The sequence below is a fragment of the Narcine bancroftii genome, chromosome 14, assembly GCF_036971445.1.
Source record: "Narcine bancroftii isolate sNarBan1 chromosome 14, sNarBan1.hap1, whole genome shotgun sequence".
NCBI classification, from domain to species: domain Eukaryota; kingdom Metazoa; phylum Chordata; class Chondrichthyes; order Torpediniformes; family Narcinidae; genus Narcine; species Narcine bancroftii.
Window position 1 is genome coordinate 41,476,661 of NC_091482.1, and position 23,087 is coordinate 41,499,747.

Below are 23,087 nucleotides of genomic sequence, written 5' to 3' on the forward strand. Positions count from 1 at the left end.
TGGGGGTTCGAACAAGTCCAAGCGTGCCCTGAGGTGAGGAAGTAGTTCATGCTGCGACTGCTGGGGATTGTGAGGTGCGTTGACAAACTCACCAGGTAGTGCCAGCAGCGCACTGTAGACCAGCTCAGCAGATGACGCCTGCAGATCTTCCTTGGAAGTAGAGCGGATGCCCAGGAGGCACCCAGTCGGGACCGGTGAGGCGGGCCATAAGTGCCGACATAAGGTGGCAGTGCAGACGTTCGACCAATCCATTGGCCTGCGGGTGGTAGGCCGTGGTGCGGTGTAGCTGGATCCCCAACCTGTTGGTGAGCTGTGCCCAGAGCGCAGATGTGAACTGGGCACCCCGATTGCTAGTGAGGTGACCCGGGACGCCGAACCGGGTGACCCAACCATGCAACAGTGCTTAGGAGCAGAAGTCGGTGGAGGCGTCTGGCATCGGGATCGCCTCAGGCCAGCTGATCTGGGCTCCAGTGTCAATGAGGAACTGCCGGCCGCTGACTGAGTCTCGCAGTTAGAGGAGGCTGTGTCCTTAACCAGCTGCCGCAGCCATTAGCAGCGTCCGGCCTGGTCATTTCCCTGGAATGAGCAAGGCTGTCGACATTTCCGAGCTCTGGATCCCCAGTGCTGGTGGTAGAAGCAGAGGCCTGGAGCAGATGCTGTGGCCTTGATTATGCTCTTGGGGGTCCCTGCAGGGTCCAGATACTCTACCCCAGTGCTAGGGGCAGGCTTGGAGTGGTCGAACCCATGCCTCATGACCTGCTGGTCTGCTGAGCCCTCCGGGAATCATGCAAGCCATAGCTCTTGGGCCTTCTGGGCGACCTTCCTCGGGTCGGTGAAGCTCTCCTGGACCAGCAATGGCCGGATGTCCCCAGGCATATGGTCAAGGAAAATGCGTTCGAAGAATGGGCAGTTGTGAGTGCGAGTATCCCATCCATCAGCTCCATCGGGGTCCTGTCCTCCAGGGCGACAACGTGCAGCATCCAAGCAGCACGTTGGTGTCTGGATAGTCCGAGGGATCCGGTAAGCACTTGCTTGATAGTCTCGTATTTGTCTTCGGCGGGTGGATGCTGAACAAGGTGCAGCATGCGTCTGGCAGTGGCCTGGTCCAGGGCAGCAACCACATTGTAGAATTTGGTTGTGTCAGACAAAATCTGGCGGAGGTGAAAATAAGCCGCCGCGTGGCCGAACCAGGTCTCCGGCTCCTGAACCCAGAATTCAGGGAGTTTCACAGCTATAGCGCTGATCTCAGACTCGCTCATGATGGGTTCAAAGATGTTTGAATCAGTCGGGGTCACCAATTGTAGCGGCAGCTGAACTGCTCCAGCAATAACACACATAACCAGATGGGTTGAGCTCATTGAGCAGACTAGTTTATTGCAGGCTGCTGGGCTGTACTTATACTCCCAGCCTGGACCTGGCTGAGAACTGCACTGGAGGGCATTGGGTGTCACGTGGTCCCCCAGAGCGGGCTTCTGAGACCCGTGCTGGGAGGAAAGGAACACCCCTGACAGTGCCATTTTGGCTGGCTGCCCCGCCACATGGCTTACAAGTGGGGCCGGTTCGCCTGCCTAGTGGTGAGCCACCACAAGATTTTTATTTGTGTAGGTTGAAAAGGTCAGGGTCCGTATTATCATTCCTGTATGGCTTTTGCACACCTCTGTTACTTCCCTGCAAATCTCTTTGGTGTCCTTGCAGCCGATAGAATGGTCCCAGTGATATAATTGTACCTCTATTTCATGTGGAATCATGACATGAATTGGGCTCCAAAAAGAGCGTCAAGAGAAGATTTATATTCCTGTGGACCAGATAAGTGGGCCCAGCTATTTCATAGGGGTCCAGAACAACAGCCTGCGAGATGAGTCCGAATCCAGTCAGGAAAAAGAAGGGTGTGGTTCATTATGGAAGGGACTTCTGGTTAAAGCAGTTAGTATTCATTTAGTATTCAAATTCAGGTTAAATAGATTTATTACCAAAAAAAATCACATCTTGAGATAAAATGTAGATATGATTTCAGGTGCAACATGACAATATTTGGGAGTGAAATAAAGCGATTTTTGTACTTGTGGTTCCAAAATATCTTGCAGCAGATCAATTAATGAGGATTAATCACCATTATTGTTCACAACTCTATCAATCTTAGCCTCTTTTAAACTGTAGTCCCTGGGTGGCCCTCCTGGGACCTGGGTGTGATGACTGGGGCAAAGGTGTTGGAAGCACCTTTTAAATTGCAGGGGGAATCTACCCATTAAATTGCCAACCTGGTGATTTAAGGGGGATGCTGCCCAAGCAATGATATGTCATGTATTCACCAGAAGTACCACCAGATGTTCAGATGTTGGCTGCCTGGTAACGCACGCACACAAGGCTGACATCACCAGAATAAATTGGTCAGCCACTTTCATTTTCATATCTCCAGTGGACGCCACCTAGGTAACTTTAACTGGGTTCCCTGACTTCCTCTGAGGTAGGTCAGGGACCTGGTTGGATTCCAGCAGCATTGATTAGGTCAGACCCTTTCTAACTCCTGCTTAACTGGGGTGCTAATCAGGCAAATTGCCTGGTTAACCCCATTTTACACAGCAGTTTGAAAGAGCCTATTGTCAGGATAGTAGAAGTGAACAAGCTGATCTATGGCCTTCTTCACTCTTGTTATGAGCCCAAAACACAGCAGCAATAGATATTCACCAAGACAAGTGGTTACTTAAACAAAAGTTGCTCTTAATTATCTTTAAGCATGAAAACCAGATCAAACTTGAACTTGTTATTATTAACTTAACCTAACTTAACCCCCTTCTAATTCTAAGTGCACACGTGTGTAATGTATGTATCAGTTTAGAAAAGTTCTTTGATTCACAGTCCAATCTCACTTCTTCTTCCTCCAAGTTCACTGGTTGCAGACAATTCTTAGACTGTGCACAGAATTTCACATTTAAGAATTTTACCAAGCTTTGGTGCTTGAAAGATAAATTGTTACCGCTCAGGAAGGATGCTGTCGGTTTTCAGAGAGAGATGTGTTGTTCGCTGGGCACAAACTGATTTCTTCTAATCAGCCACATCAGTGTCTTGCTGAAGAAACTTGCCCCCCTCAGGGTTTTCCAGATGGTAACCTCTTTCTTTCAGGTCATCACCGAGTTCCTTTTTATTTCTCCTATTTCAAGTGAACCATTAGGTAGGCAGTCCTCTCCTCTTGTATGGACCACAAGGACTTTGACCAGGTTGAACTAAGAACTCACAACCTATCTTCAAAGTATGGTTTTTCCACAATCTTGCCAGCTTGTCTTGTTCCAGTCCCAGCTGCTACTGACTGTAAAACTGCAGAACTGAATTCTCTCTTTCTCTCTCTCTCTCTCTCTCTCTCTCTCTCTCTCTGTGAGAAAAGTCTGTTTTACTCTCTCTGCTTGCAAAACCACATCAGCCCTTTGGAACAGCAAACTGCCCTCAGTTAGCCTGCAGCTCCAGACCTAATCCTCTGAGTTCTTTCATCTGTTGCTTTTCAAAACAACAATCCATTAGTGAAGTCTCTTGGGCACTTCCCAAAGCTTTTGCAAAGGCACTCGGAGCCGGACTGTGTGGCTTGAACGGAGCTCCGATATTTTAAATGAGATCTGTTTGGAAGTGCTTGTATGTGACCGACACTAAAAAACCTGCCACAATTTATCTCCCAAAAACATATCTCGAAACAATATAAAACACAACATAATCTGTCACACTACCCTAACCCCAATGCAAAAATACCTTTACTGGGAATTATGTCCAGTGTAAAAATTGAACTGAAATCAAGTTTAGTAATGAATGCATTTATTTGACAAGCTGTGAAATTTTCCATCATGTCAGAGGCAGAGAAATGTAGTCAAAACACAGAAATGCTGGAGGAACTTGGCCAGTCTTGTAGTGTCCATAAAGATATATTACTGACGTTTTGAGCCTGAGCCCCTTTTCAAGGAATAAGGATATACCCAGAAAGGTCAGAAGAGAGACAAGTGCTGGCTGGGAGGAGGAGTCCAGACCCACAAAAGGTGTGAATTGGGTGTGATAAGGGAAGAGGTGAGAATTGATTTTGGTTTTGTAAAATGTGACAGAGAGGGAGAGAGAGAGAGAGAAAGCTGGGGACCATGTGGATACCAGATCCGGATCCAAGCCTCCCCATCAGGAACACTATTCAAAGGCAGAGAAATGTGTCACCTTTTTGACTACATTTGGGATTCAAGCTTCTGTGAGCAGGAGAATTGGGTATCATTTTTCAGCGAAGTTTCATTCTGTCAAGTAGAAATCATTTATCATCAAAGTGACTAGACTTGGATGATTAGTAACTTTTTTTGATGTATAACAGCAAGGATTTAGCATATGGAGGAAGACAGCAAGAAAACGGAAAATGGAAGTGATGTCACCAGCCAGGAATCCTCTGTTCACTCGTCACCGCGGAGGAATGGGAGAATCGTGAACATTGAAGACAAACTCAGTGTGGGGTGTCATATACAGAGAATTTTGCATCAGGTGGCACATCCTGCCAATTTCTCTCGGGATATCGATCCAGAAGAGTACTCATCTGCTCCAGCTGTCCAGAAGCACAGGACAGAACACGAACACCAAAGGTCAGAATCTCCTTTCTAAACTGCTGGAAATATTATAGTTCCCCAAAGGTCAGAACGTCCTCTCTAAACTGCTGGAAATAATATGGTTTCCCCAAAGGTCAGAAAGTCCTCTCTAAACTGCTGGAAATAATATAATTCCACATGGGTCAGAACATCCTTTATAAACTGCTGGAAATACTATAGTCCCCCCATGGGAAAGAACGTCCACTCGAAACTGCTGGAAATACTATAATTTCCCCAAAGGTCAAAACGTCCTCTATAAAATGCTGGAAATACTATAGTCCCCCCAAATGTCAGAACGTCATCTCGAAATAGCTGGAAATATTATAGTTCACCCAAAGGTCAGAACGTCAGCTTGAAACAGCTGGAAATACTATAGATTCCCCATAGATCAGAACGTCCTCTCTAAACTGCTGGAAAGACTATAGTTCCCCAAAGGTCAGAACACCCACTCTAAAGTGCTGGAGATACTATAGTTCCCCCAACGGTCCTCTCCAAACTGCTGGAAATACTACAGAACCCCAAAAGTCAGAACATCCTTTCTAAACTGTTAGAAATACTATAGTCCCCCAGAGGTTAGAACATACTCTCTAATCTGCTTGAAATACTATATTTCCCCCCAAAGGTCACAATGCCCTTTCTAAACTTCTGGAAATTGTAAAGTCCCCCCAAACGTCAGAACGTCATCTCTCAACTGGTGGAAATGCTGTCATTCCCCCAAAGGTAATAACGAACTCTCTAAAGTGCTAGAAATTCTTTAGTTTCCCCACAAGTTCAAAATGTCCTCTCTAAACTGGTAGAAATACTATAATCCTACAATGGTCAGAACGTCCTCTTTAAACTGCAGGAAATACTCTACTTCCCCAAAGGTCAGAACATCCACTTTAAACTGCTCGAAATACTATAGTCCCCCAGAGGTCACAACGTCCTTTCTAAACTTCTGGAAATAGAAAAGTTCCCCCAAACATCAGAACATCCTCTCTCAACTGCTGAAAATGCTATTGTTCCCCAAAGCTCAGAACGTCCTCTCTAACCTGCTTGAATTACCATTATCCCCTCAAAGGTCAGAACATCCTCTCTCCACTGCTGGAAATATTATAGATCCCCAAAGGTCAGAACGTCCACTTTAAACTGCTGGAAATACTATAATTCACCCAATGGTCAGAACGTCTTCTCTCAATCGCTGGAAATACTATAGTTCCCCAAAGGTCAGAATGTCCTCTCTAACCTGCTGGAAATACTATAGTTCCCCCAATGGTCAGAACATCCTCTCTAACCTGCTTGAATTACCATTATCCCCTCAAAGGTCAGAACGTCCTCTTTTAACTGCTGAAATAATATTTAATTCTGCTCCAAGTCCTGTGATCTTACTGTTTCCTGTATCGGTATGGACAGAGGGGTCAGGTGAACTTGAATTGAGTTTCATGCAATGAGGGTGGGAGTTAGGGAGGGAGTCTATCAGGAAGAGTGATTGTTTGAAATGAAGATTCTAAACTATTCAAATTATGAAAGTAAGAGCTGTCAATTGGCTATGAGAGTTCAGGAAACTAAGTTCAAATGAAAGTGAGTGAACAAGCATTAATGTATATAAAGTTGTGCTGTTCGAGCAATGTTCAACCACATATATGTCCGTGGTCCCATAAGGTTATAATAGAGTTCAGAAATCCTGATCAGAGAATGGGACTAGCAGATTTAACTGGACATTACTGAACTGTACACAGATTAGTCTATGTATACAGTCGTAAACATTTACCTTTATTGTTTTATTATGTTCACAGTATTGTACAGTTTTAATCTACTTAACCCATATATATTCCCTGAAATACAGTACTGTATGTAATAGTATCTTGGCTATTTAGTCAATACAGGAACACGGCAGCATCCCCCATATCTTTCTGTGAACACCATATTTTATATACTTAGCAATGTCAAGATCGTATAATGTTCACAATACGTTGTGTGAAATGGGACAATAACCATATAACCATATAACCGTGGAAACAGGTCATCTGGGCTCTTCAGGACCACACCAGTTCACTCAAACAACTCCTCTAGATCTCCCCACCTATTTTCTGCCCATAACCCTCCAACCCCCTCCTATCCATGTATATATCCAGTCTCCTCTTAAATGAAAAAACTGACTCTGCCTCAACTATTTCCTCTGGAAGATTATTCCATTCAGCCACCACTCTCTGAGTGAAGAAGCACCCTCTAATGTTTCTCCTAAAATTTTGCCCCCTTACCCTCAACTTGTGTCCTCTTGTTTCAACCTCCCCTGCACTCAGGGGGAAGAGTCTACTTGTGTCTCATCTATCTATTCCCTTCATAATTTTAATTACCTCTATCAAATCCCCTTTCATCCATCTACATTCCAATGAATAAAGTCCTAACCTCTTCAATCTTTCTCTGTACTCGAGGTATTTTAACCCAGGCAACATCCTTGTAAACCTTCTCTGTACCCTCTCCACCTTATCTATATCCTTCCTATAATTTGGAGACCAGAACTGACACAATACTCCAAACCTGGCCTCACCAATACCTTAAACTGTCGCAGTTTAGAGTAGCTCCTCTACTCTATACTATGATTTATGAAGGCTAACATACCAAATGCCTTCTTTACAACCATGTCAACATGGGAATCTACTTTCAATGAAGGGTGCACCATAACTCCAAGATCTCTTTGTACTTGTCCATTCCCCAGTGTCCTCCCCTTTACTACATATCTCCTATTTTGATTATTATTTCTAAAATGAAGCACCTCACACTTCTCAACATTAAATTCCATCTAACATCTTACAGCCCCATTTTACAGACAAACCAAATCCCTCTGTAATCCCTGAAAACCTTACTCGCTATCCACCACTTCCCCTATTTTCATATCGTCTGCTTATTTACTTACCCAGTTAACTACCCCATCATCCAAATCATTAATATAAATTATGAAAAACAGGGGACCTAGCACCGATCCTTGATGCACGCCGCTCGTCACAGGCTTCCATCCTGACAGACAGTTGTCCACCATGACCCTCTGCTGTCTCTCCTCCAGCCATCTCTGAACCCATCTTACTATTTCTCTATTTATTCCTAGTGACTGAACCTTCCTTATTAACCTTTCATGTGGAACCTTATCAAAAGCTTTGCTAAAATCCAGAGAGACTACATCAACTGCCCTACCTTCATCCACCTTTCTTGTCACTTCTTCGAAAAACTCAACATGACTTGCAGTTTGTGAAATATGACTTCACAAACCCATGCTGGGTGCTTCTGATCAATCCCTGCCTATCCAGATATTTATACACACCATCTCTAAGAATACCCTCCATAACTTTCCCTACCACCGACATCAAACTTACAGGCTTATAATTATAATTACTTGGCCGACACCTTATACTACACCCTCATCCAGTGATCGTTGAAAAATCACTGACAGTTCTTCTGCTATTTGCTCTCTGACCTCTCTTAACATTCTGGGGAAAATCCCATCAGGACCTGGAGATTTACCACTTTTACTGACCCTAGAAGTTCCAAAACCCTCTCTTTACAAATCCCTATCTTTTCCATGACTAAGCCATTTGCCTCACTTATCTCACACAGTCCAATGTCTTTTTCCTTCGTGAACACAGATGAGAAAAAATCTCTCCCATCTGATACAATTCCTTGCACAGTTCACTGCTCCCATTTTCCAGGAGTCCTATTCTATCCTTAACCCTCCTTTTACTATTCACGTATCTGTAAAAACCCTTAGGAATCTCTTTTATCTTTTCAGCTATTGACACCTCATTACCTTCTTTTTGCCTTTCTAATTTCCTTCTTAATGTTTTTTTTTTCTGCAATCTATGTAATAATCATACACCTTATCAATTTTTTGCTTCTTAAAATTAACATATGCCCTCCTCTTATCCTGAACCAACTTCCTTATTTTTCCAGAAAACCACGGTTCCCTTGAACTTTTTGCCTTACCTTTCAATCTGACTGGCATGTAAAGATCTTGTACTCTCAATAAATATCTCCTCTTTAAATACCCTCCAAATCTCCTCTACATCCTTTCCAGAAAAAAGATCAGCCCATACAATTTTATGCAAATCCCTTCTCATTTCTTCAAATCTAGCCTTCCCCACTCAAAGACCTTCAATCTCAGACCTGACCTATCCCTTTCCATATTTAAGTTGAAGCTAATGGACCCATGATCACTGAATCCAAAGTTCTCACCAATGTACACTTCTGTCACTTGCACTATTCAGGAACACGACTGCATCAAATAAAAGAGAAGTGAAACTCTTCTCGGAAGCATTGTTGCTGGCACATATTTGCGGATAGTCTCTCAGACAAAACCAGTAGTCCCTGGATTAAAACAGCAGTAAGAAAAAGGGACGAAAAGAATAATGAAAACTGGAACATGAGACCACTCTTCTGACCATTAGAGTTGTAGCATGACCTCACTACTCTTGAATTCAGTCCTCCTATTAATGAATCCTATCTGCCTTCTTAACTACCCTATCAACCTGTGTAGTGACCTTGAGGGATGCATGGATTTGGACACCAAGGTTCCTCTTTTCATCTACACTCTTAAGTAACAGACGATTAACCCTGTACTCGACCTTTTCGTTGTCCTTCCAAAATGAATCACCGCACACTTATCCAGATTGAAATCCATCAGCCACTCTTCTGCCCAACTCTGCATCCTGTCGATATCGCCTTGTAACCTTCGACAACCCCCATCTCCATCCACAACTCCCCCAACCTTTGGGTCATCCGCAAACTTACTGACCCATCCTTCTGCCTCTTCATCCAGGTCATTTATGAAAATCACGAAGAGCAGGGGCCCCAGAACAGATCCCTACAGCCCCTCCACTAGTCAGTGACCTCCAGGCAGAATGCTAAAAACGTACAGAAATGCTGGAGGAACTCAACTGGACTCACAGCGTCCATAGGAGATAAAGATATATGACTAGCATTTCGGTCCTGAAACCTTCTCCAAAGTATCGGAGAAAAGCAGGTAGGCATCTGAATTAAAGTCTGGGAGGGGGAGGAGTACAGACGCAGACAAAAGGGGTTAATTGGATGAGGGGAGATGAGAATTGATTTTGTCTTTGTGAAAAGGAAAGAGAGAGAGAGAGACAAGACAGTTAGTGCAACGCCTTTACAGCATCAGTGATCGGGACCGGGGTTCAAATCCCGTGCTGTCTGTAAGGAGTTTGTATGTGCTCTCTCTGTCTGCATGGGTTTTCTGTGGGGGTCATTGGGTGTAAATTGGATGGCACGCACTTGTGGACCGAAATGTGCTGGAAATGAAAAAAATGCTAAAGGAATGGAGACATGGGGGACGAAGATGGGTTCAACAGACACCGGTGAAGTTGAAGTTAATGCCATCCAGTTGGATGGTGCCCAGGCGGCATACGAGGTGGTGTTGCTTCAGTTTGCAGGTGGCCTCAGACTGACAGGGCATGAGACCATGGACAGACATGTCAGCAAGGGAGTGGAGTGGGTGGCCAGGTGACAGGTTCTTTGAGGAGAGGCACAGTGGCTTCTGACTGGCTGAGGAGAAGTGGCCCCATCACCACTGCCTCAAGGTTGAGCCAAGAGTAAGCACCGAGTGGGGAGGCCCCTGCTTCTCAGGTGACAACAAGCTTAGCCTCACGCAGCAACAACTCTGCTCATCCATTGGGTGCCTTGCATGCCAATCCTGGTGGGGGCGGGTGTTCTGCCGCGAGGTCTGCTGGGCTTTGTAGTCCAGCTGTGATTGGCTGCAGGAGAAAGGTGTTGATGAGAGAGGGCGAACAGACATCAATTCCCAGAGTGCAGCACCGCGTGGCGATGGGAGGGCAGAGCGCTATAGGTACTGGGTGGCTGGCCAGGAGGGTGCAGGTGAAGGTCACATCCCCGGATTTTCGACAGGTCGTTCCCCACACCCCCCCTCAAAGCTGAGCGGCATGGAGGCGGCGTGGACTACAGAGCGGAGGTGAACTCGGTGGCCGAGAAGATGTTGGGACGCAGTCGGGATGGTGGGTGGAGGGTCTGCAGCAGGACAGATAGCCGGGGGGAGGGGGTGTCCTGGGGAGGAAAGGGAGAAGGAGGTATCCTGGGGGAAAGGGGTGTTCCTAGGGGAAAGAGAGAAGAAGGAGGTGTCCTGGGGATAGAGAGGGTGGAAGGAGGTGTCCTGGGGGGAGATGGGGTGATGGAGGTGTCCTGGGAGGAGGAGGAGATGGGGGAAAGAGGACCTGTGGGGGGAGGGGGGAGAAGAGAGGGGGGAGGAGGTGTCCTGGAGGGATGTAGGTGTCCTGGGAGGAGAAAGGGGGAAGAGATGTCCTGTGGGGGAAGGGGGGGAGAAGAGAGGGAGATGGAAATGTCCTGCAGGGTGAGAAAGGAGGAAAGGAGGTGTCCTGAGGGGAAAGAGGGGTGAAGTAGGTGTCTTTGGGGGAAGAGAGGGGGGAAGGAGGTTTCCTGGGTGGTGTGGGAGAGTGGAGAATGACGGGAGAGGGAGGGAAGGGATATACTGGGTGTAACTGGTAGAGGAAAGTGCTGTGAGGAGGGTGGTTTGTGATAAAAGGGAAGGAGAGGGGGGTTGTGAGGAGGAAGGGGATGTACTGGGTAGATGGGGTGTTGTGAGGCCAAGGGCAGAGATGTACTGGGTGGAGGGGGTGTCGTTGGAGAAGGAAGGGGGGTGCCTGGATGGAGGGGCTTGTGAAGAGGAAGGAAACTGGTGCTGATCAGTACTCTGATGCCGGACATCAGAAAGAGCTGCTTTGAGGGCTCAATCTTAAAACACTCCTCTTATAGTAGCCAAAGGTTGGGCTGACACTGTGGCCCACTGAAGTTGAGGGTAGGTTTCATCAACGTTGGCTTTAATTGAAAGGTATTTCTAAAAGTATGGAAAGTAGTCAATCATTTCCACAGGCCTGGTCATGGAACATTTGGTGCTGCATGGTGGATATGTTTTTTGCAGATCAGCTTAAAGTTTACTCTCTTAATCGCTTCAGAGAGCAAACTAATGATGACTTGGAGAATGGTGTCAAAATGCGTGCATTAAGCAAGGGCCATCAGTAATGTGTGGCTCACTAACTGAGGTTGGAGTGTGAATTAGGTTTGAAAGGAAAGCACCATGGACAATTCCATTTGTCCTGTAAACTGGTTCTAATCCACCACTAAGTTTACTGGAGGCGAGGAACAATATTGTCATGAACACTGATAAATCATGTGCAGTTTTTTTTGGTGGTTTAGTATCTGAAGGATATAATTAGGCTGGAGTTAAAAGGAAAGTTTGCAGACGTTGTGACTGCAGTTCTGGAGAATCTCTGCAGGTCACACAGCATCAATAGAAAGCAAAGTGTATCCAACATTTTGGGCCTGAGCCCTTCATCAAGCAAAAAGACAGGCACCTGAATTAAGCAAAGAAAGATACTGGGATGTGACTGGGATTGGAGTTATAATGAGGGGTGGATAGGCTAGAACCTTTATCCCTGAAGTTCAATAGGGGAACTTCATAGAGGTAAAATGTCATGAGGGAATTGTTACAATCTTTCTCCTGTGATGGGGGAGTCTGAACCTTGATGGCATCGGTTTGAGGTGAAGGATTTAAACTTTGTCACCCAAAGGGTGGTGCTTGTATTGAATGAGATGCTGAAGGAAGCTGTAAAGTTATGACGTTTGAAAGATATTTAGATAGGTACATGAAGAGAAAGTTTTGGAGAATCTACAGGGGTTGATGGTCAATTGGGTGGCACAGGGGCTTGGGCCATTAGGGCCTGTATGCTGTGCTGTATGTCTAAATTTAAAATAGAAACATGGGCCAGAGATGAAAGCTCAGGTAGGCACCTTTATCACCATTGGACAGTTTGGGGCCAAAGGATCTCTTTCCATGCTGTCCAACTCTGACTAAGTATATTGGTGTGACATCAGTCTGCAGTGAGATTGTGGACGTGTCACTGAGAATGTGTTTAGGGTCACTGCTCGTATGTCTTTATGTAGTGTACATCAGATAGAAGCAAATTTCGCTGCTCCCTTGCTATGACTTTCACTGTGGCAGGTGGGAAACGTTTGCTGCAACAACTGCAGTCAAATGATTTTTCCCCCCTTGCATATGGTGACTGTTGTATACCTGCTATATCTTCTTCTTCCTTCTTGTGGGGCTGCTAACTTGCTCCTTGCTTGTATTTTCTCTCACCCTTGTCCTATCTGAACTCCTCACCAATATGAGTGGTTCTGTCTACACTGCCAGGCTGAAACCACCTGCATATTGGAGGAACAACACTCCATCTTCCGTCTGGGCACCCTTAAACCGAATGGCATTAACATCGACCTCTCTGGTTTCTATTAGACAGCCCCCCACCTCCCATCTTTCACTAGGTCCCTCTCCCCACCCCGCTTCCGCACTTCTGTCTCCTTTCTCGAACCATCGGTAACAATGATATCCCTTATTAACCTCCATCCCCTAATCAATTCTGTCTCCTCTCTCATGCCCTCTTTACGTACCAATTAACACCTTTTAACTGCGGACCTTTTAATACAGGCACCTGCTTTTTTTTATTCAGACTTTGAGGAGGGGCTCAGGCTCGAAATGTCAGTAATATATCTACCTCCTATCGTCACTGTGTGACCTGCTGAGCTCCTACAGCACTTCGTCTTTTTCACTGCAGTCACAGAGTCTGCAGACTTTTGTGTTTCACCTCAGACAGGTCTGAACTCGTATTGGTGAGTAAATATCCATTTGGCTTCCCAAGCCACTATCAAGCTTCCTGAATTAAACAAGATGCCAGATACACTCAGCTGATCTGGGAATTGTCCGCAAAAACAGTTTACATTTCGGGCTGTAAACCCTTTGTTTGTTACCCTCCAACTCTGTTTATTTGCAGCCCCAAGTAACTCTCTGTTGCAGGTATATTCCTGCAGCAAAACTGCAGTGTGACTCACTTGAAGGTGTAATTTGAAATTGTCACCAATTATAGTGTGCATGCTTTTCTGATGTGCTACATGTAATGTTTTATTTGTGGGAAGAGTACAAATTGAAAGTAAGATATGATTTTTGTTTTTTAATGTATACTCAACAATCCACAAAATGATGTATCACAAAACTAAAATCAATAACATCAGATTCATGATGTAAAGTAAAGCAATTTATCATTCAAAGAAATCTGACATTTATCGGAGTCAGTTTCCCTGCAAGAAGGTGGCTGAATTTAATACTAATCGAATAGCTGTGATCTAATTACTATTGCAGAATCCTGGCGGCAATGTGCCCAAAGTACACAGAGAATACAGAGTGGTCGGTGCCTGGATTGTATTGCCATGGATGATGGTGGGGGCTGGTGAATAGGGACATTTAAAAGATTCTTCGACAGGCATACGAATGCAAGAAAAGTGAGGGTTGTGGATGTGAGGTAGGGAAAGTTTACATTGTTGAGTAGGTTGATTTTGGTCGGCCCAACATGGTGAGCCAAAGGGCCTGCAATGTTCATGTTCTAAAGGTGAAGACTGCATATTCCAGAAAGACAAGAAAGCAGAATTATAATTGTTTTGGCTGGAACTTGGAAGCAGCAGAAAGCAAGTGGGATTTGTTTGCAGGCCCTTAAAATAAGGAAATTAGATATACTGTGTACTTATAAAATGTGTAAAACTAATCATGAGGGAACACCTAATTAACCTACAATCCCCGTATGTTTTGAACGGTGGGCGGAAACCAGAGCACTCAGAGGAAACCCATACAGATACGGGGAGAACGTACAAACTCCTTACAGATAGTGCCGGATTTTAACAGGTTGCTGGTACTGTAACAGCTTTGAGCTAACAGCTACTCTAACTGTGCCTTACATTCCTGTCGAAGGACTTCGGCCCGAAACATGGACTGCCTTTTACTTCTTATCACTGTGTGCCCTGCTAAGTTTTTTCAGCATATTTGTGTGCTATACTTGTATGGATGGGGAGTGAGTTGATGGATTTTTTTTTTAATTATGAATGCATGGATCCCTGCTAGGTTGGTGAATCCAGAAACTTGTACATGAGCTCCAGCCATTCACTATTTGTATCGATGATTTAAATGTCAGCACCTCAAGAATGATTTTTAAATATACTGATGACCTGGAGCTAAGTGTGAATTTTAAGTAATGAATGATGCAAGGAGAAACAGAAATGCTGTATGTTTTTTAAATGATAGACTTGGCGCCACAGTTGGTGTTAGCGGTCAGCACAACTTTGTGAGAGCGCCAGCGATCGGGACCAGGGTTTGAATCCCGCGCTGTCTGTAAGAAGCTTAAACATCCTTGTCATGTCTGCGTGGGTTTTCTCCAGGGGCTCCGCTTTCCTCCCACCATTCGAAATGTACTGGGGATGTAGATTAATTGGGGTGTAAATTGGGCAGCACGGGCTTATGTTAACGTGCTTTATATCTAAATAATTTTTTTAAAAACTAGAATATCTTGATATTGAAAGGGATACCCGGCTCATATTATTGAAATGTAACATACGGATGCAGCTAGAAAATAACAGGTACAACTTTATTGAAAGAGTACTTGAATGTGAGAGCAAATATGTCTTACTTCATTTATCATACTGTCTTCTTAAGATCATGCTTAAGTATTGGATTTAACTTTTGATCTTCCATTAAAGGCGTGGAGCAAAGATTCACCAGACTTGATCCACATCTGTCATAGGGTGAGACTGAGTAGGCTCAGTCTCTATTGCCTAGTGTCTGCATCAATTAAAGATGACTGGAGTGAAACAGAATACTTAAGAGGTTTTGTCCAAATAAATGTTCTGGAGCTAGAGATCAGTCTCAAAATGGGCGAGTGGACCACTTGAGACTGAAATAAGGAGAAATTTCTTTGCCCGGCCTTTGCTGAATCTTTGGTTTTTTCTACCCTGGAGAACGGTGGTTGATAAATGTCTGGATATTGAAGGGCTTGGGATTAAAGCAGTGGTTCCTCTATTTCCCCTTTTTTCCCCTATTTGCATACCATTTGAAGTAATCCCTTACTATCCACAGAGCACCAGGTCATCCTATGTAGCAAATCACTTTGAGCCTAAAATAGTATTTTAGGTATTCTCATTGTCATGCCATTGGTCGAAAAAAAATGCATGCCTTTGCAACGCCTGTATTGTGTTTTCAGAATAAAACGTAACTATTGACGTTTGTTTCTCTTAGTAGAATGACGCTTGTGTATCCTGGAGACCATTGTCAGAATATTCTGGAAACTTGTGAGTGTTGAGATCTGTGTATTTATTCACGAACTCATCCATCCATGAAATTAGTTCTGATTAAATTATTTGTACATTATCTTGCAACCTTTTTTCAGCTGACTTGGAGTTTAGTTGCTGACTGTGTAAATATCAAGCATTGAATTAATTATTACTGCAGTTTAATTTTTTTCTGCATCCAGATGTTGTAAGGGTCATAAATATATGCAAGCAACTTGCATTGTGCAAGTATTGCCAGAGTCTGAGGGTTCTGTATTTTCCCAAAGATTTTTATTTGCTCTTGATCAAGAGAATCCCATCATTACCTGGGAAACTTAACTTCAAATAATGAATTGCGGCAGTGACTGAAATTATGGTTTGTCGCTTTGAAAACCCATGTTGTTCACTAATGTTCTTTGAGAGAGGAGTCCTGGCCTCCCTAACATCTGGATTATTTGCTCCAATGCCACTAATTGGTTATTACTGAACTGTCTCCAGGAATTGCCTAAAGCAGTCAATCTGGGACAGATTATAAATCGCCAGCCTTGCCTGCGCTGTCTATTTCACAGGAATCAAATTTTTTTAAAAAGTACCACGAATTATCTTTTTGGATCAAGGATAATAGAAATCTGAAATTCTTTCCTCAAAAGACAGGGGGGGGTAGAAGCCAAATGGAATTCTTTTAGAAAGAGAACAGTCCTGTTTGCATGATTTATTGAATTAATCCAGAAGTGTGTTCAATTTATTTGGGGGATTTTTGTATATCACCCCTGTCAATTTTGTGATAATCTCTAGTCTTAGGACTGGCATCCTTGTGAGATTTGTTTTTCTTCTCTTCCCTAATATACTTAACTGGTTCCTACAAGTGTGGATTAGAAATATTTTCCAAATCACCTGGAGTCTGTCTATTTGCAGTGTTTTCAGTGTTTATTCTGGTAATGCAAGATTCGCATTAATATACTATCTGCACTGAATTTGGGAGATGTAATTGTGAAAGGAGGCTTTAAGCAAAGAGCAGACGGGAAAGGTTGCCTTCAGTTTGTCAAAAAGTGGGTTTTGAAGTATATTGGTAAGGCTTTAAAGGTAAACTTGGGAGAGGGGGGGTTAATTATCTATAATCTTATTGTTCACCTTTTGGGAAGGTCTGTGGTGATGACAGTTAAATGTTTTCGAAGAATGTGATTGAATATAAAGTACAATTCTTTAAGGTTATATATTCATGCGAGTGAAGTTTGTTCAGAGTAAGTACGGTATAGTATTTTTGTCTTTTAACTGTTGATTATTAATGCAGGTGTGTTAGGCGTTTTAAGTGTAAGTCTTAAGCAACCGTAAAACTCGCTGGTCCAGCATTTACCAATCCCTGTAGGTGCTGGATACCAGAGGTTTTACTGCATTGGAATCACAATGTACAATTTGGAAATGCGAGTGTGACAGGTTTGGTGTGGTGCACAGTTGTCAGACATAGATACAGGTCAAGCAAAGTCATTTGCCAATGAGTATCAGAGAAGAAGTGTAAATCTGCTACTTATGTGGACATGACATGTGGAACTGGCAGCTTCCGGCTTCTGCCAAGGAATGAACAATGCATCTCATCTTACCTGAGGGAGAAGTCTTTTTCCAACTGACTGTTCACTGTTGGAGAAGACAATGCTGACCACTCAGCCAGGGACAGGTCCTCAGTGGATGGAGTGGCAGGGCGTGTGTTAAACGGGCTTCCGCTCAGAGACACTGGCGACAGGGGAAAGGTTACTGACAGCTGATTGCTGAAGGTTTCAAAGGAATTGATCTTGTCACCTATGGATGTGGCTTGTGGAGTGATCATCCCTGTTGCAGCAAGACCTCTCTTTTGTTTTAAACTTTATTTATTCGTTCAAAATACAGATAGTAAATAACATATACAACAATGAACCATAAACATGAATGTTATATTTTATATATGTAAAAAAAAGAAAAGAAAGAAGAAAAAAAGAACCCCCCCCCCCCAGCCAACTCTCCTAAGGAGAGCCAAAAAGAAAAGAAAAAAATACTAAGAAAAGATTAAGTATACATATTAAGATCTAATCAATGTAAATCAAAATGTAAATATTCTGAATATAACAACCACTTATTAAAAAAGAAACTATAGTTATCACATGAAACATATGTAATTATTTCTATTATTAAACAATATTTCATCTCATTATGCCATCTATTAATATCAATCATATTCGTATCTTTCCATGTACTAGCAATACATTTTTTTCCCTACAGATAAAGCTAAATATACAAAAGCAAGTTGAAATTTATCTAATCCCAAACCATTCAGAAGTTGCAAACTACCCAATAAAAATACTGTCGGATCTAAAGGTATTTTAATCTTATACAGGTATTCTAGAAACAATTGAATTTTCTTCCAAAAAGATTGCATATATACATGACCAAACTGCATGGAAAAAAGTTCCAACAGCATTACCACATCTAAAACACAAATCTGATTCATGAAAACCAGACTTTTTTAGTTTTTCAGGTGTTAAGTATAATTGATGTAAAAAATATATAATTAATCATTGCGTAGTGTGCATTTATCAGTCTAGTTACACTATCATAACAAATATCTAACCAATCATCCTCGGATAAAATAAAACTGATATCTACTTCCCATTTACCTTTGGATTTATCCCAACCCTTTTTATCCATACCATCCTGTAATATTTGATACATAGCTGAAATATAACCCTTCTCTGGTACCTTCATAAGAAAAGTCTTAAATTTAGTCATTTCAGGTAAAATCATATCTCTACCAAACACATGTTTTACCAAAGATCGGATTTGATAATAAAGAAACAAAGAGTTCTTATCAATACCATAACTGTCCCTCATCTGGTCAAAAGATAAAAATTTACCTTCTTTAAAACAATCTCCCAAATTTTTCACACCTTTAAATCTCCAATGTAATAAACTTCGATTATTTATTGAGAAAGAAATAAGTTGATTATTATACAACGGAGTCAAAGCCGATAATTCACCCCTAGAACCTATCATATTATTTTTCTTTGTCCATAACTTCATTAAATGTTTTAATATAGGCACATTATGTTGCTGTAACAAATTTACATTCCATCTAAACAAAACTTGATGTATTTCAAATTCAGAAATATTTGCCATCTCAATTTTGGCCCAACTAGGGGGCCGTACCAAATCCATCAATGAACTAATAAATTTAAGTTGGGCTGCTTCATAATAATTTCGGAAATGTGGTAAACATAATCCCCCTAATTCATATTTCTAAGTTAATTTATTCAAGGCTACTCTTGAAAATTTACCTCTCCATAAAAACTCCCTAACCATTTTATTCAAATCTCAAAAAAATATATTATCAAGTAAATACGGAATAGATTGAAACAAATATTGCATACATGGAAAATATTCATCTTAATTCTATTTATCCTACCCAATAAATTAATAGGTAAATCTTTCCATTTAATCAAAGCAGTTTTAATTTTTTTTATTAACAGAACATAATTTAATTTATATAAAGATTGATAATTAACATTCAAAATTATACCCAAATATTTAATTCGATCAGTCCATTTCAAATTAATCATATTCTTATAAACTGAATAATCTCCTTCACTTACCGGTAATATTTCACTTTTTTCCCAATTAACTTTATATCCAGAAAGACATCCATATTGTATCAGACACTCCTTTAAGTGTAAAAGAGATTGAGCTGGATTTGTTAAATACACCAATACATCATTGGCAAATAAATTAATTTATATTCCTCATCTAAAACTTTCATAACTTGTATCTGTGTATTTTGTCTTATCAGCTGTGCCAAAGGTTCGATCACTAACGCAAACAAAGCTGGTGATAAAGGACAACCTTGACGAGTGGATCGGGTCAATTTAAACGGTTCCACAATCAAACCATTCATTAATACTCTAGCTACCAGTTGACTATTTAAAGCCTTAATCCAACCAATAAAAAAAGGACCAAACTTGAATTTCTCCAGAACTTTAAACAGAAAATTCCACTCAACTCTATCAAATGCTTTTTTGGCATCTAAAGATATCACCTTCGGATGGCCTGAAGATTGTCAAAATCTATTAATCAAACTAATCACGTGCAAAATATTATCTGAGGCATATCTATTCTTTATGAAACCTGTCTGATCCATATGAATCAACTTAGGTAAAATTTATCCAATCTATTCGCTAAAATTTTAGCTATTATTTTATAATCTACATTTAACAATGAAATCGGTCTATATGAGGATACTTTCAAAGGATCTCTATCTTTCTTTGGGATTACTGTAATTAAAGCACTAGAACAAGACTCAGGTAATTCATAATGTTCTCCAACCTGACATAATACACCTCCAAACACTGTAGAAAAATCATCACAAAAAAATTTATAAAATTCGACCGAAAATCCATCGTCACCAGGCGATTTGCCGTTCGGCATTTCCATCATAGCCATTTTAATTTCCAAATCAGTAAATGGTACTTCCAACTCCTATATATCTCCATCCTCTAATGTCAACTGTGATAGAAAAAAATCAATCGATCCATTTTCTTGTTTTCCATCAGATGTATATAGCTTTTTATAAAATGAACAAAATTCATCATTAATCTCACGAGGTTTATAAGTGATAAACGAATTCCATCTAACAGTCCTCGAAACCTGTTCTTTCTTTAATTGCCATGCCAATACCTTATGTGCTTTCTCTCCCCATTCATAATATTGTTGTTTAGTCCTGTTAATCATACATTCAAATTGATAAGATTGCAAAGTATTATATTCCAGTTTCAACCTAGACAATTCTATTTTCTGATATTTTGTAGCATCTTTCTGGAATTCCTTTTCTAACTCATCAATCCGTTTCTCTAATTCAAGACTCTGATTTAATCGATTCTTTTTTATTTTAGAAGTATAACTAATTATTTGTCCTCTCAAATAAGCTTTCATAGCATCCCATAATACAAACTTACTTTGGACAGAATTAGAATTTTCTTTCAAAAAGAGATTAATTTGTTTTTTCAAAAAATCAATAAATTCCGTATTTTTTAATAACATTATATTAAACCTCCAACGATAGGCCACTTGAATTTTCTCAGAGGTTGCATATGTAAAGTATAACAAAGAATGATCTGAAATCACCCTACTTTTGTATTCCGCTTGTTGTATTTTCCCCTGTAAATGTGCCGATACTAAAAAAAAGTCAATCCTTGAAAACGATTCATGTCTAGTTGAATAAAAGGAGAAATCCTTCTCTGTCGGGTTAAGACGTCTCCAAATATCCACTAAATTAAGATCTTTCATCAACGCTTGAACCTGAACTGCCATTTTAGATTTCTTAACTTTCTTTGGAGATTTATCTAATAAAGGTTCCAAAACACAATTAAAATGCCCACCAACTAAAACATTATCATTAGCCTGACCCAGATATAAAAATGCATCAGAAATAAATGTTTCATCATCTATATTTGGGGCATAAATATTAAGTAAAGTCCAAAATTCACTAAAAATCTTACAATTTAATTTAAGAATACATCCTGCCTTTTCCTCCATTGATTGTAATTCAAAAGATAAATTCTTATGCATCAAAATTGCTACATCTTTAGCCCTGGAATTAAATGAAGAAGAATATACATGCCCAACCCAGTCCTTCTTCAATTTCATACTTTCTTTGACATTCAGATGTGTTTCTTGTAAAAAAGCGACATCAATTTTCATTTTCTTAATATACACCAAGATGCGCTTACGCTTAATCAGACTGTTTAAACCTTGAACATTAAATGTAGCAAACTTCAACTTTTACATATCTACTAATATTACTAAGAACTAATAATATCATTATATAAAAACTCAAATCAACGTAAATAGGCCCTCCAATAGGAGAAAAAAATCACAAATTAAAGACAAAATAACAATTTTTAAAAATCAAAAAAAGAAAACGAAGAAAAAAAAAACCACCCAAAAAAAAACTACCAAAAAGTAGTAATCCCTAAACAAAATTTGGGTGTGGATCACCCACCAGTGGCTGATGACTAATAGAACTTAGAGCAAATCTCTCCCTCTCCAGCCAAACAAAGAATAACATCAAATTATCATAATAACATAAAAAGTAAAATAAGAATAAGAAAGATCTTCTATTCATCCAAGAGATTCCAAACTCGGAGACCCCATTTCAAGAGAAGTTGGACTCTTTCCATTCCCATTTCTCCCATTTCTGCCATTTCTTCCATTTCCAGAACAACCAGATTTTTCTTTAGGAGACAATGGTGGACTACGTCTTTGTCCTCTTGCATCTGGCAATGAATCAGCAAAAATCATTGCTTCACGATCATTCTCAAAGAACTGAGATTGAAAGTCTCCATAAAACACCTTCAACACTGCCGGCTAGCGAAAAGTAGACTTATAGCCTTTACGCCACAAAACTTATTTAACTGGATTAAATCAACGTCGACGCTGAATAACCTTTTGACTCAAATCTGGATTAAAAAAAAACTCTGCTATTGTTGTCTCGCATTTTGCACTGCTAAAAAAAGTATTGCTTCTCTGTCCAAATAATTCAAACATCGAATTATCACAAGTCTTGGTGCTTGACCAGGTAAAGGTGTTCTTCTTAAAGCTCTATGAGCTCTTTCCAATACCAAGCCTCCAGAAAAAAATTCTTGCCCCAATACTTGTGGGATCCAGTCTTTAAAAAAACGAAGAGGATCTTGTTCTTCCATACCTTGCGGCAAACCAACAATTTTAACATTATTCCTTCTACTTTGATTCTCCAAATAGTCTATTTTCCTCTCTAACTCCTTCTCACATTCTCGCAATTCTATAACGGATTTTTCAACCTTCAACACCTTTTCTGTATTAGAAGCCACTTGTTGTTGACATTCCAAAAAAGCAGACTGAAATTTTTTAAAATCTTCACAGGATGCTTCCACACATGTTTTAACTGTATTCAATTCTGAACTTATCTTTTGAGCCAGCTCATTCATTATAGGCTGGATGACAGCGTTTAACTTTTTACATTGTAATTCAGAAAAGCTCAGCCCTGCTTTCTCTAACATAGTGGCAGAACCAGGTAACTGCAGCTCCTGCGGCAACTCAACAACAGGCAGTTTAACGGTTCTACTGCGGGTCTGGACTCCCAGCGATGGCACCCCGACTTCCTCAGGGGGTCGACGCTGGTCTCCTCCCGCAGCTCACTGTTGTTTCAAAAACTCACAGAAAAGATCGAGATCTTCAGGTTGGAGTATTTCCTGAGGCATTTCAAGCAATGGAGTCGTCTTCCTGCATGCTCCCTCCGTTAAAGTCAGCAGGCTGCCAGAATCAGGATCCACT

General features: G+C 41.3%; 1 protein-coding gene across 3 annotated transcripts; it reads left to right on the plus strand.

Moving 5' to 3' along the window:
• Positions 1 to 4,335: 4,335 nt before the first annotated feature.
• LOC138749507 (transmembrane channel-like protein 3) lies at positions 4,336 to 19,727 on the plus strand. Of its 3 annotated transcripts, XR_011348708.1 has the most exons (4): positions 4,336 to 4,592; positions 9,385 to 9,588; positions 15,727 to 15,779; positions 19,570 to 19,727. XR_011348708.1 is itself a non-coding variant. In XM_069910931.1 (3 exons), exons 1-3 carry the CDS (start codon positions 4,345 to 4,347, stop codon positions 19,647 to 19,649), a joined length of 381 nt encoding a protein of 126 aa, XP_069767032.1. In that variant the 5' UTR covers positions 4,336 to 4,344; the 3' UTR covers positions 19,650 to 19,727. The 3 variants fall into 3 exon arrangements, 1 of the variants encoding a protein (XP_069767032.1); XM_069910931.1 differs by lacking the exon at positions 9,385 to 9,588; XR_011348709.1 differs by lacking the exons at positions 4,336 to 4,592; positions 9,385 to 9,588 and adding an exon at positions 13,829 to 13,966.
• Positions 19,728 to 23,087: the final 3,360 nt, after the last annotated feature.

What these genes read in the sequence shown, in the direction of transcription:
- LOC138749507 (XM_069910931.1), top strand. Translation starts at nt 4,345, where the DNA reads ATGGAGGAAGACAGCAAGAAAACGGAAAATGGAAGTGATGTCACCAGC. An exon ending in ACAGAACACGAACACCAAAG is followed by an intron (nt 4,593 to 15,726) that starts GTCAGAATCTCC and finishes TGTTTCTCTTAG; the next exon opens with TAGAATGACGCTTGTGTATC. An exon ending in TCAGAATATTCTGGAAACTT is followed by an intron (nt 15,780 to 19,569) that starts GTGAGTGTTGAG and finishes TTGTCTTATCAG; the next exon opens with CTGTGCCAAAGGTTCGATCA.